The following is a 12,947-nucleotide window of genomic DNA, read 5'->3' as shown; positions in this document are numbered from 1 at the left end:
GCTGTGGGGAGACGGCGCTGAGGGACATGGTCCCCCTGAGCTGTGGGGAGACGGCGCTGAGGGACATGGTCCCCCTGGCTGTGGGGAGACGGCGCTGAGGGACATGGTCCCCCTGGCTGTGGGGAGACGGCGCTGAGGGACATAGTCCCCCTGAGCTGTGGGGAGACGGCGCTGAGGGACATGGTCCCCCCCAGCTGTGGGGTGACGGCGCTGAGGGACATGGTCCCACTGAGCTGTGGGGAGACGGCACTGAGGGACATGGTCCCCCTGGCTGTGGGGTGATGGTGCTGTCTGGTCCCAGCTCAGGTGCGACACATCCTGTCGGCGGTGCAGGCACTCACGGCAGCACAGGAGCAGGTGACTCTGTCCGGTGAGGCACTGGGCCGCCTGGCCCTGGAGAACGAGGTTCTGCACCAGCAGCTGGCTGGGCCGCCGCCCCAGCACGCTGCCCAGATGGGTGAGGCACACCTGGAGCTCGAGGCTGCCCGCAGAGAGACGGTAAGCTGGCCCCTGTCTCATCCACCCGGGATGGACACCTGAAGCCCTGGGACAAGTGACAGGGAGCAGCAGGTGGCAGTGTCCTCTACCCACAACACATTCCCAGGGAGAGACTGTCCACATCGTGAGGGTCCTGAGGATCCCGTGGGCTTTCCTGGGGGAGACCGTCCACGTTGTGAAGGTCCTTGGCTTCCTGTGGGCTTCCTGGGGAGAGGCCATTTATGCCCACCAGGTACCCACAGCAGGGACATCTGAGTCATGATGGTCTTGGGGTCCCTGTGGGCTTCCCCGAGAGAGACCAGCTATGCCCACGAGGTCCCCACACTGGACGAATCCCTGCAGGTGTCTGGGTCCACCCCCGGCCGTGGCTGTGCTCTTCCTGAGAGGCCGTGCGGGTGGACAGGCCGCCTGGGGACACAGTGCTGAAATGGGTACTCACAGCTGCATGGCACTTTCCTGAGCCAAGCTGACCACCCAGTGCTGTTGCCTCTGCCTCAGACCAGGAGCCCACACAGGCTTGGCCGGCAGGACATCTCAGAGTCTCTGAGTGACGCCATCAGCTGTCGGCCGATAGTCTTGTCCAGGGCCCAGCAGGGCAGCCGCACCTCCTCCAGTCCAATAACTGCTCCAGCCGGTTCAGGTGGATAGGGGTCCCTTGGCAGGTCCAGATGGATGGGGCTCTCTCTAACAAGTATGGGTGGACGGGGGTCCCTCCTGGCAGCCCACACCTGCCCTTCAACCTGTGTCATCCTTGCACCCCAGGAGAGCTGAGCTGTTAGCCCGTGTCTCCCTCTTTCTCATTGCTGGGCACCTGCAGAGCCACATCCTATCCTAACCATGCACACACAGTCAGGACACCCCACATCCTATCCTAACCATGCACACACAGTCAGGACACCCCACATCCTGTCCTAACCGTGCACACACAGGTAGGGCACCCCACAAGCAGTGCACAGAAACATGCACGCCTGGGTCTGTGCACTCACTGTGTATATGCACGCACATGTGCACAGGCATGCATGCACCCAGGCACACGTGTGCATGCACGCACACACACACACACACACGGGCCCATGAACACACGCATCCACTCATATGCACTGCTCAGTCCACAGTCAGTATGTGGAGAGGGGGAGCCACCTGTGTGGCGGTCTGCAGCTCCCCCCTGAGTCCTGGCTCTGCCCCTCTGGTGGAGGGACCCTGTGTCCTTAGGATGACCTGAGGCAGCGTCTAGAGAAGTGTCTGGAGGAGAATGGCAGCCTCAAGTCCCTGCTTTCCAGCATTGAGAAGGAAGCCAAGAGTGTGGAAGCCACAACTGCACTGAGCATGCAGCTTGCTGGTGAGTGCAGCCTCTGGCAGTGCTACTGGGCAGGGCCACCTGAGGTCAGGGTCCCCCCCCCAGTGCACAGTCACCTGGGGCAGGGTCACCTGAGGGCATTGTCCCCCCAGGGAAGGGTCCCCCAGGGGCAGGGTCCCTGGAGGGCATTGTTCCCCCAAGGGCAGAGTCACCTGGAGGCAGGGTCCTCCAAGGGCATTGTCCCCCACTAGTGCAGGGTCCCCCAAGGACAGGGTACCCCAGGGGCACAGTTCCTGGAAGGCGTTGTTCCTCTAAGGGCAGGGTCATCTTGGGGCAGGGTCCCTCCCCCCAAGGGCACGGTCCCTCTGAAGGCATGTTCCCCCGAGGGCAGAGACCCCCCAGGGGCATGGTCCCCCTAGGGCAGAGTCCCCTGGAGGGCATGGTCCCCCCCCAGGGCAGGGTCTCCCTGAGATCAAGGTCTCCCCAAGGGCAGGGTCCCCTGAGGCCATGGTCCCCCCGAGGGCATGGTCCCCCAAAGGGTCCCCAAAGGCAGGGTGGCAGCTAGCAGTGGAAAGTGCGGGTGCCCAGATGTGAACAGCCACCTCATGACAAGGCTGTGCTCTCTGGGCTGTCTGCAGTTCCACAAGAGCAGGCCCTCTTGCTGGTCACGTGGAGGCCTGGGGTGGACCCTGGTCCAGGCAGCTTCTCTGGCCCCTTCCATCAAGCGCACAGGAGCCCCCTGCCGGGTCCTGGGCTCACTCTCACCTGCTCAGGCTGGGTCTGCATGCAACTGTGTTTCCTCAGACCCTTGAGGGTCAGCAACTGTCCCAGCCCCTCAGACCGCACACAGCCATCGCTTGAGCCGCCTCACAGGCTTGTGTGTGGTGCTGGCCTCCCTGGGACCCCAGGGAGCATTGGGGGCTCACTGTGTCCTTGACTTGTGAGGACCTCAGATCGGTGCTGCTTCCTGTTATGTGGGTCAGGAGCACCAGTGGCGTAGCCTGTAGCAAGTTGTGGTGCAAACCCAAAGGCCGCAGTTCAAATCCACCATTGGCCTCAGGGAGAATGTTCTCAGCAACTGGAGCTCGTTGAGGCGTCCACATGTGTCAGACCTGGCAGGCGGGTCAGGTCTCAGCCTGGCTCTGAGCCGCCTCCCCCACAGAGGGGCTGTCCCCAATAGGGGCCACGTCCTCCACAGGGGGCTGCATCCTGAACCCATCTCCTCCACAGCAGGGGGGCCTCCTCCTCAGGGAGCCGCGTCCCCTACATGGGGCGCTTCCTCCACTGGGGGGTTCTGTCTGGAAGGGAGGAGGAATCAAGTCCATGCAACTGTGGCCACTGGGGTGTCTGGTAGGAGTCGCCCCAGAGTCCCATCCACACAGGCAGCAGAGCAGGTGCAGTGTCTCCTGGGGCTCCCTCCAGCAAGGCCAGCAGTAGTGGCCCAGATGCGGCCCAGCGGGGTTCAGGGTGCTTCCTGTGAGAGTGATGGCAGATGCCAGTCCACTGGGCACCTGTGACTTGAGGGGTCTGCGTTCCCCTACAGGACTGCAGACGAGTGTGAAGAGGCTGTCGGATGAGGTTGTGCAGCTCAGACAGCATCTGGAGCACTACGACAAGATCCAGGAGCTCACCCGGATGCTGCAGGAGAGCCATGGGTGAGCCGGTGGGGCTTAGGGGGCGCGGGCACAGGGGAGCCCCAGGGGGTACAGGGGAGCTCACCAGAATGCTGCAGGGGAACCACAGGGGAGCCCCGGGAGAGCTGCAGGGGAGCCGGGGTAGGGGTGCCTTGGGCAGTGACAGGCAGTCGTTCTGAGCAGCTGCCCCCTCAGCTCCCTGGTCAGCACCAACGAGCACCTGCTGCAGGAGCTGGGCCGCACGCGGGCGCAGCACCGCGCCGAGGTGGAGCAGCTGCGCTGGAGCTACCAGGAGCTTAAGAAGACTATGGCCCTGTTCCCTCAGCGCCGCGCTGAGCCCGAGCCTGGGGGCAGCTAACCCTCTGTGCCCACTGCCACGGCTGCGTCGGTGCACACAGAGGCCAGGCCCCCTCCACAGCCCTACAACCATGTCGATGCGCACAGAGAGGAGGCCACCGCCACTGCCCCACAGCCGCGTTGATGCACAGAGGCCAAGCAACCGCCACAGCCTCACATCTGCGTCAATGCGTACAGAGAGGAGGCCACTGCCACTGCCCCACAGCCGCGTTGATGTGCACAGAGACGAGGCGAGGGGATGCATTAGGCCCAAAGCTCAGTTTCTAAAGCAAGCATCCCCCAGAGAGAGGATCCAAGCGCCAGCTTGCTTGTTGGCACAGCACGGATATAGGGACTTTGCGTTCTCAGCTCTTTTCAGCGGGAGGACCATGGCGCTTCCTATCTGCTGTGACAGCACTAGGTAACAGGTGTATGTGTGACAGGCAGGCCTTATTTAAAGGACAGGGCAGTTCTGAAAGCTATGTCGTGACCTAGTTTCTCACGAAATTCTACATGAGACAAGCACTGTGTTGGTGATCAAGAACAAATGGGTTCCAAGACTTCAGAGAAGGAAGCTTGTGTGTGTGGAAACATCTGCGTGTTCTTTTGTGGTATAACATGTCAATAAAAAGCCCTGCACAAGTCCTGACTCTGCTGCTTGTAGTGGATTTCTGGGAATTAGAACTGCACGGCAGCCCCAGATCTTAGTTTGGACTCTGTGTATACTGAAGTATAATGGATTATTCATTCTCAGTTTCATCATTAAAAGATGGAACAGTGTTGAATTGCTTTAGGAAGTGAGGTGACAAGGATACAGTGGTCCGTGGGCTGTACATCCGGGCTGGGGCAGCTGGGACGCAGTGGGGTGCAGGGGATCCCTGTCCAAGGGGCTTACCATTTCATCATCAGACCACTCCTCAATTTATAGAAATGTAAGGTTTTCCTGTCCACCCATCTCAAACGTGAAAACTCATCACCACCACTCTTTCTTTAGATTGTTCTTCTAAATGTACAGTGTATACTTTTTGTCTCTTTTCTGATGAGTCTCCCTCTTCTAGATCTGTCTGAGGCGTCAGTTAGTTAGCCCCTCGTCCTCCTGGCGCCCCTCGTCCTCCCTGCACCCCTCACCCTCTTCATGCCTCCCTTGCCCTCCTTGTGCCACTCGCCCTCCTCATGTCCCCCTCGCCCTCCTTGTGCCCCCTTGCCCTACCTGCTCCCCTCGCCCTCCCCATGCACCTCGTCTTCCTCCCACCCCTCTGGTCACGGTCCTCTGTAGCCCCTCTGAGCTTTTGCTTATCTGATCTGCTGGTAAGGCTGTTGAGTTTTTCCATTTCAGAAATTATTTTCAGTCCTAAAATTCCATTTGGTTCTTTTGTGTTAAAATTTTACTTTTTGTTGTGTTCATGTTCCTTGACCTCCTTAACTCTGCTCTTAGTCGCCTTTCTAGATGGTTGCAAGCTGTCTGATAAGGCGTCTGTGTCCAAGAGGAACCCGTGCCGCCCGAGTTCCCAGCACCTGCAGTCAGTTCTTCAGTCCTTGCTCTAGGGCTGTGGCACGTGGTGGGGCCATTCATGGTCCATGCTCCCCATGGAGGGAGCCTCTCCCTGTGTGTGTGATCTCAGCATGTTGTAAGCCTCCGCTGTAGTCAGTCCTCTGGGGCATCACTGAGGCACGGTTACAGCTGCGGGGTATAGGCCTGATCAGCCTGCTTTGGTGGAAGGAGAAGTCTGGTCGGGGAGTGACTACTTTGAGGGTGGATGTGTGGACAATCTCGCCCAGTTTTTGTCTGACTTGGGCTCCTGACTTGAACCAGCAGCCTGCCATGCTTGCTGACTCTGGGCTTGCATTGTTTTGCTTTTGACCGAGTACAGTGTACTTTCACTGTTAACAATGACAGTCTGGAGACTAAGGTGTGCCTGATGCAGGCCATGGTCTTCTCAATTGCTTGCTATACATCTGAGAGCTGGACAGTGACTAAGGATGGTAGAAGAATGATCAGTGCCTTTGAGCTGTGGTGCTAGAGAAGAGTGTCAAACATAATGTGGACCACCAAGAGGACAAGCAGGTCTGTGCTGGAGAGGGTAAAATCAGGCTGCTCCCTGGAGGCAAGGATTTTGAAACTCTGCCTCACATACTTTGGGCACATGGCCAGGAGGGACCAGTCCTGGGAGAGGGACATCATGCTTGGAAAGATGGAGAGACAGAGCAGGAGGGGAAGACCCTGCATGAGATGGATTGGATCAGTGACTGGAGAAATGGGATTAGGTCTGTCAGAGGTGACGAGATTGGCTCAGGAGAGGGCAGGTTTCAGAGCCTAAACACGTCACAGCTGTGAGCCGCAGGTGACTTGATGGCACATAACAACAGTGTACTTTATTGATGGTACATGACAAGATGGGTTCTCTAAGCCCCTCCCATTTCTCAAGGCGACTGGATGGAAACTGTTGAGGATGTGAGATTCTCAGTGTGTGTGGGGATCAAGATGGGGCACGGACTCCCCGGCAGCTGAGGGTCTCTCTTCTAGTGCTGTTGCTGAGGCCGTGGTCAAGAAGTTATTCTTTGGAGGCCACGTGAATCATCATGTTGACCACCCCGTTCCTATAACCAAATTCATTGTCATACCAGGAAATGAGTTTGACAAAGTGGTCATTCAGGGCAATGCCAGCCCAGCATCGAAGGTGGAAGAGTGGGTGTCACTGTTACAGTCACAGGAGACAAACCTGGTCTTGAATGTATCCCAGGATGTCCCTGAGGTTCCTTCTGATGCCTGTTTCACTACTTTCTTGATGTCATCATATTTGGTAGCTTTCTCCAAGATAGTAAGTCAGATACACAACTGACACATTGGGGTTGGGGACATGGAAAGTCATTCCAGTAAGTTTCCTATTCAGCTCAAGAATCACCTTGCCCATGGCCTTGGCTGCTCCAGTAGATGCAGGGATGATGTTCTGGACAGCTCCACGGCCATCATGCTACAGCTTTCCAGAAGGGCTGTCCACAGTCTTCTGGGTAACAGTAATGGCGTGGACTGTGGTCACGAGTCCCTCTACAATACTTAAGTTGTCATGGATGACCTTGGCCAGGGGAGCCAAGCAGTTGGTGGTGCAGGAGGCATTGCTGACAATCTTGAGAGAGTTGTCATACTTCTCAGGGTTCATGCCCATCACAAACATGGGGGGCATCAGTAGAAGGAGCAGAGATGGTAACCAGTTTGGCACCACCGTTCAGGTGAGCCCCAGCCTTCTCCAAGGTTGTGAAGACACCAGTGAACCCCACAAGACACTCAGCACTAGCATTAGCCCACCTGATGTTGGTAGGATCTTGCTCCAGGAAGATGGTGATGGTGACTTTCCCATTGATGACCAGCTTCCCATATCAGCATTAACAGTGCCATTGAATTTGCCGTGGGTGGAATCATACTGGAATATACAGACCATATAGTTGAGGTCAATGAAGGGGTCAGTGATGGCAACAACATCCACTTTGCCAGAGTTCAAAGCAGCCCTGGTGACCAGGCACCCAGTGCAGAATGTTTATCTGTGTGTCATAGACTATGCAAAGGCATTTGACTGTGTGGATCACAACAAATGGTGGCGAACCTTGAGGAGAATAAGAATCCAGAACATCTGATTATGCTTATGAGAAACCTGTGCTTGGACCAGTAAGCAGTCCTTAGAAACAAGCAAAGAAACACCGCATGGTTCAAAATCAGGAAAGGAGTATGTCAGGGATGCATCCTGTCTCCATACCTTTTCAATCTATATACAGAACAGATCATTCGGGAGGCTGGGCTTTACTAGGAGGAATGTGGCATCAGGATTGGAGGAAGACAGACCCATCAACAGTCTGCATTATGCAGATGACACAGCCTTGCTTGCTGAAACTGAGGAGGACTGCAGTGCTTGCTGCAGAAGGTCAAGGACTGCAGCCTTCAATATGGATTGAAGTTCAACATCAAGAAGACTAAGACTCTCACCACTGGGCCAGTTTGGCAGCACCATAATAGATGGAGAAGAGATTGAGGTTGTTAACAAATACAGCTTGCACAAATACAGATCCACAATCAACACTCTTGGCACCAGCAGTCAGGACATCAAAAGACAAATTGCACTGGGAAAATCTGCTGTCAGGGACCTCTCCAGAGAGCTGAGAAGCAACAAGGTCAGTAGAGACTAAGGTGCACTTGGTCTTTGCAATTACTTACAATGCATCAGAGAGCTGGACAGTGACTAAGGATAGAAGAAGAATTGATACGTTTGAGTTGTGGTGCTGGAGAAAAGTCTTGTACATACCATAGACCACAAAGAAAATGAACAGGTCTGTCTTGGAGAAAGTGAAACCAAGTTTCTCTTTGGAGATAAGGATTTTGAAGCTCCATCTCACATAATTTCGGCACATAGCCAGAATTGACCAATCCTTGGAAAAGGACATCATGCTTGGAAAGGTAGGGAGACAGTGCAAGAGAGGGAGACCCCAGATGAGATGGATTGACACAGTAACTGGGGCAATGAGGGTAGGTGTGTTGAAGTCAGTGAGACTGGCTCAGAACAGGGCAGGCTTCAGAGCTGTTGTACCTAGGGTCGCTATGCATTGGAGGCAACTCGATGGCACATAACAACAATTCACTGGAGTTTTTAAAAAATCTTTTTTATAATTTCTACATAAACAGTATGTGTACATTGTGTTTCATGAATGGACATTGTGTCCATTTTATTTTTGACAACTTCAGTTTTCCTAGATCCATGCCTCTTATATTCCATGTCCCCGTTATTGGATGTTTGCAGCTGTTTCTCCTCATTTTGAAAAGACCAAAATGGCACAAGAGACTAAAAAACTTGCATTGAGACGAAAAGAAGACAACAAGCAGAAGGAATGCTGAGCAAAGACCTGAAGATTTGAGAGCACAGCCCCAGGAGGTAGGGCAGTGCGTCACCACATGTGCCAGGAGCCGGGGTGATGAACATGCCTGGCTGGAGGGAACCCAAGAGCAAACACCTCAAATTGCAGCAACGATGGATTCTACAGGAAGAACCTTGAGTGCTGGGAGCCACAGCCATGGTACCAAAAAGAAAGGATTGACCCGGAACCCTTTCAGGAAGTAGCATGTGATCTGAAACCAGCAGTAAGGAAGAAAGTCCAAACTGCACTGACGGCATTAGCAATAAAGGCCATAGGAGTTGATGGGTTACCAATAGGGAGGTTTCTGGAAACAGATGCCGCCCTGAGTGTGCTCGACCGTCTCTGGTAACAAATAAAGAAGCCACCTGGCCAAGTGAGCAGAAGAGATCCACAGTCATCCCCAAACCAGGTGATCCCATCACGGTGTGCAAAGTAGCAAACTGTCATTTTTATCAATGAAGTAGAATCTTGTGAAGTCAGTAGATTTGGGCTGAAAGAGAAGATGAAGATGTTTACATGTAGTTTATTGATGATATAAAGGAATTTGAGTGTGTGGGTCACTGTATGTGCTCATGTGAAACTCTGCCTGGACCAAGAAGCTGTTGTCTGAACTGAACAAGGGAACACTGCATGGCTTAAAATCAAGAAATGCATACAAACTTTATGAACTTTTAAGTAAGCCAGTATAAAAATTTTTTAAAAGATGTGCATTATGGCTGTTTCTTTTCTCTTGCATACCTGTTTAATTTGTATGGTGAGCAAATCATTCAGAAAGCTGAACTGTACAAAGAATGTGACATCAGGATCAGAAAGATGCAACCACCTGCCTTGTACAGACTACACCACCATGCTTGCTGAATGTGAAGAGGACGTGAAGCACTCGCTGGGTAAAACACTGCAGCCTTTAGTATCGACTGCATCTCAACATCAAGAAAACAGAAATTCTCACCATGAAAGATAGAGAAAAGATTTAAACTGTTAATGACTTCATCTTGCTTGAATCCACAATCAGCACACTTGGTACCAGCAGTCAGGGGATCAGGAGACATACTGCATGGAGAAAGTCTGCAGTCAGGGACCTCTCCAAATTACTGAGGAGCAGGGATGTCCGTTGGAAGACTAAAGTGTACCTGATTTCAGACCATGGCCTTTTTAATCACTCTATGCATCTGAGAGCTGCACCATAAATAAGGATGACAACTGATGCCTTTGAGCTGTGGTTTGAGAGAAGAGCACTGAAGACCGTCAAAAGAACAACAGATCTGAGAGATGGTGCAGCCACAGTGAACGCAAAGATAACGACGCTTCATCTCACGTACTTTGAGCTAGGAGAGAGTGTCCTTGGAGATGGACTTCTGGAGGGTCAATGAAAGAGAGGAAGACCATAGGCATGTGGCTTGAATGGGTTCTAAGTGTCAGGACTGGTCGGGAGAGGGCTCAGATCTGTTGTTTATGAGGTCACAATTGTGAGCCAGCAACCAGCCACCACACGGACATCAGCAATGACAAGGCTTGTTCTGCCACCTCTTCTGAATCCAGCTGAACGTGGACGGTTTCCTGTTAGTGAACCATTCTAGCTGGTTTTAGTAATCTTCAGCAAGATCCTTCTTGTACTGGAATGAATGATACTGTTTGACAGTATCCTGGGCAAACGCCCTTTGCTCTGGGGTGGCTGGACGGGGCGTGCGCTCCCTGCTTGCGGCTCACCTGCAGCCTGTCGGGTTCAAAGTAGAGCTGAGCGCCGGGCTGAGCTGAGGTCTGCACTCAAACTCAGGCCTGGAGACTCGGGGTCCCACCTGTGTGGTTCACGGTTCTTGTCACATTACCTGTGCTGCGTTCTACTCTGGATTTGGTAAACACTTTCATCATGAATGACTTCTACATTGGTGAGGCGACCCACAGATTCCGCTCTCTTCACCTGTTAAGGTAGTTAATGATTTCTTTTCTAACAGGAATCAGCCTTGAACTTCTGGAATTTGCACCTCATAAAACTTAAGATTCATTTCCATTCCATATATGTTGGAGTATTTGGTTTGTTACTGTTTTGCTTAGAATTTTGTATGCCAGCTACACCCCTTACTAGCTGCCTGACCTTGGGCATTTACTGACTTTGTGAGCTTCTGTGTCTCCCTGTCACTGCGGTGAGAGCAGAGCTGGCCTTGGAGTTATGTGAAGTTAGCTGGAAGACACACTGCAGGCCCTCTGCTCAGTGTGTGGTCATGCTGCCTGCTGCCTGCCTCTCCACACTGTCCTCCAGGCTGCAATGGGGGCCTGAGAGGAGCGGGTGTGGATCCACAGTGGAGGACCTACACCAGTGTCCGACACTCCCGTCTGCCCACTCCTGGGCCACGCAGTCCCCGCCTGCCCTGCCGTTCACCTGGCCCACATGGCTCACTCCCAGCAGGTTTCTGAGTGGTCAGGTGAGGGCAGACACTTTCCCTCTGTGACAGTGATGGCTTTGTGTGTTTACTCAAGACTGGGCCAAGTGCTCCTGTCCACACTTTGATTTATGGATCGTGATTGGCTGTGAGTAATACACTCAGGAAAGATAAAGGTGTGATGAGAACACCTGAGGTGGTTGTAGGGGGTGACTGGATTACTAGGAGTTATGGGGGTGAGGGGTGCACTAGGGGTGATGGGGTGTGAGGGGTTCACGAAAGGTGATGGGGTGAGGGGTGCACTGGAGTGATGGGGTGATGGGAAGAGGGGTGCACTAGGCGTGATGGGGAGAGGGGTGCACTAGGGGTGATGAGGTGAGGGATGCACTGGGGTGATAGGGTGTGAGGGGTTCACGAAAGGTGATGGGGTGAGGGGTGCACTAGGGGTGAAGGTGTGGGGTACACTGGAGTGATGAGGTGATGGGGGAGAGGGGTGCACTGGGGTGATGGAGTGAGGGGTGCATTAGGGGTGATGGGGTGTGAGGGGTACATTAGGGGTGATGGGTGAGGGGAACACTAGGAGTGATAGGTGTGGTGTCACTTCAGTGACCAGGCCCTCAGGGACAGTTTATTTGATGCGTCCTTGTGTGGGGCCGGCAGCAAGCAGGTCTTGGTAACGAGTCCTGAGACAGAGCCTGATCAAGAGCCCTGGGGGCAGGTCCTGAGGGACAGGTTTTGTTGATGGGTCCTGGGGACAGGTCCTTGTTGCAGACCGAGGGTCCAAAAGAATGAAATAATTTTATAATTATTAATAATGAGACAGAGTACCAGGAATGATATAGAACAGAGAGTGGGAAAAACAGGGGGCCAGCAGTTCCCATAACTGAAGGCCCCAAGCCATGCTTCTCTGAGTATTTATTTAGAATCATAAGCAAGGTAAACAAAGCAAAATCATAAGTACAAAACAAAACAAAGGATAATGGTGAAGTCTTTTACAGATAAGGCCAAGTTCCTCTTTATGCTAATCTCAGGAGGGAGGGATTCAGTTGATACAAACTAAGAACAATGTTGACTCTTAGGGAACACCTTAGTGCCACAAGGTGGCCTTCAGCTTGTATTAAGCCTCCCTCATTTCCTGATAGAGCATTTGGTCTACTATTAGTACATTTGATATTCGGCTTCCCTCAGGTCCTGGTGATGGGTCCTGGTGAAAGGTTCTTGGAGGGGGCATTCACCATGTCTTCCCTCTGAGGGTGGGACAGTTCCCTCCTCCCCGTTCCCTTTCCTCTCTGCTACTCCCTCCGAGACACTCCTCACTGCCCTCTGATGCTCCTGGTTGCGGGCTGGTCCGAGGGCTCCAAAGTCATGTGCATGCCCAGCTGTGTTCTACCTGATGTCTCTGGAAGGTCACCGCTGGTCAACTTCAGGCCTAAACTGCCCTTCGTTATGGTGCTGTCAACAGTGTTGCTCTGGGCAGTGTTAGATGCCGCTCCTGTCAGCTGCAGCTGCGGCTAGGGGGCTGCAGCAACTGGACAGGTCTGGTCCCCACATCAGATTGCCCCAACCCCTACCTCTGGCCCACAGTAGACTGTCCGCTTGCTCACTTCCCACCCACCCCCAGGGCCCACAGCAGGCTGTCCTCACCCTGTCCCCATTCCCACAGCAGATGTCCCCGACCCATCTCCTATCCTCACAGCAAGCTGTCCCCCACCTCTGTCCCCCATCTCCCATCCCAACAGCAAGCTGTCCCCCACCTCTGTCCCCCCGTCTCCCATCCCAACAGCAAGCTGTCCTCCGTCCCCCATTCCCACAGATGTCCCCGACCCGTCTCCTATCCTCACAGCAAGCTGTCCCCCACCTCTGTCCCCCCTGTCTCCCATCCCAACAGCAAGCTGTCCCCCTGTC

At 53.7% G+C, this 12,947-nt stretch overlaps 1 protein-coding gene and 1 pseudogene across 1 annotated transcript in view; one reads left to right on the top strand and one right to left on the bottom strand.

Annotated features, from left to right (window-relative positions):
- CEP72 (centrosomal protein 72kDa) overlaps positions 1-3,787 on the top strand; it is an 82,769-nt gene extending 78,982 nt beyond the window's left edge. Inside the window, exons 9-12 of the mRNA XM_006900172.1 lie at positions 302-498; positions 1,711-1,837; positions 3,339-3,450; positions 3,625-3,787. Of these exons, the coding sequence (XP_006900234.1) occupies positions 302-498; positions 1,711-1,837; positions 3,339-3,450; positions 3,625-3,787 (599 nt within the window). The remainder of the gene's footprint in view (positions 1-301; positions 499-1,710; positions 1,838-3,338; positions 3,451-3,624) is intronic.
- Positions 3,788-6,317: 2,530 nt separating this feature from the next.
- Positions 6,318-7,274, bottom strand: LOC102856152 (annotated as a pseudogene).
- Positions 7,275-12,947: the final 5,673 nt, after the last annotated feature.

Source organism: Elephantulus edwardii, unplaced genomic scaffold (assembly GCF_000299155.1).
Source record: "Elephantulus edwardii isolate Elephantulus edwardi_28Jun2011 unplaced genomic scaffold, EleEdw1.0 scaffold00274, whole genome shotgun sequence".
NCBI classification, from domain to species: domain Eukaryota; kingdom Metazoa; phylum Chordata; class Mammalia; order Macroscelidea; family Macroscelididae; genus Elephantulus; species Elephantulus edwardii.
The sequence above is the reverse complement of the archived record's forward strand: the minus strand, read 5'-3'. Positions and strand labels throughout refer to the sequence as shown.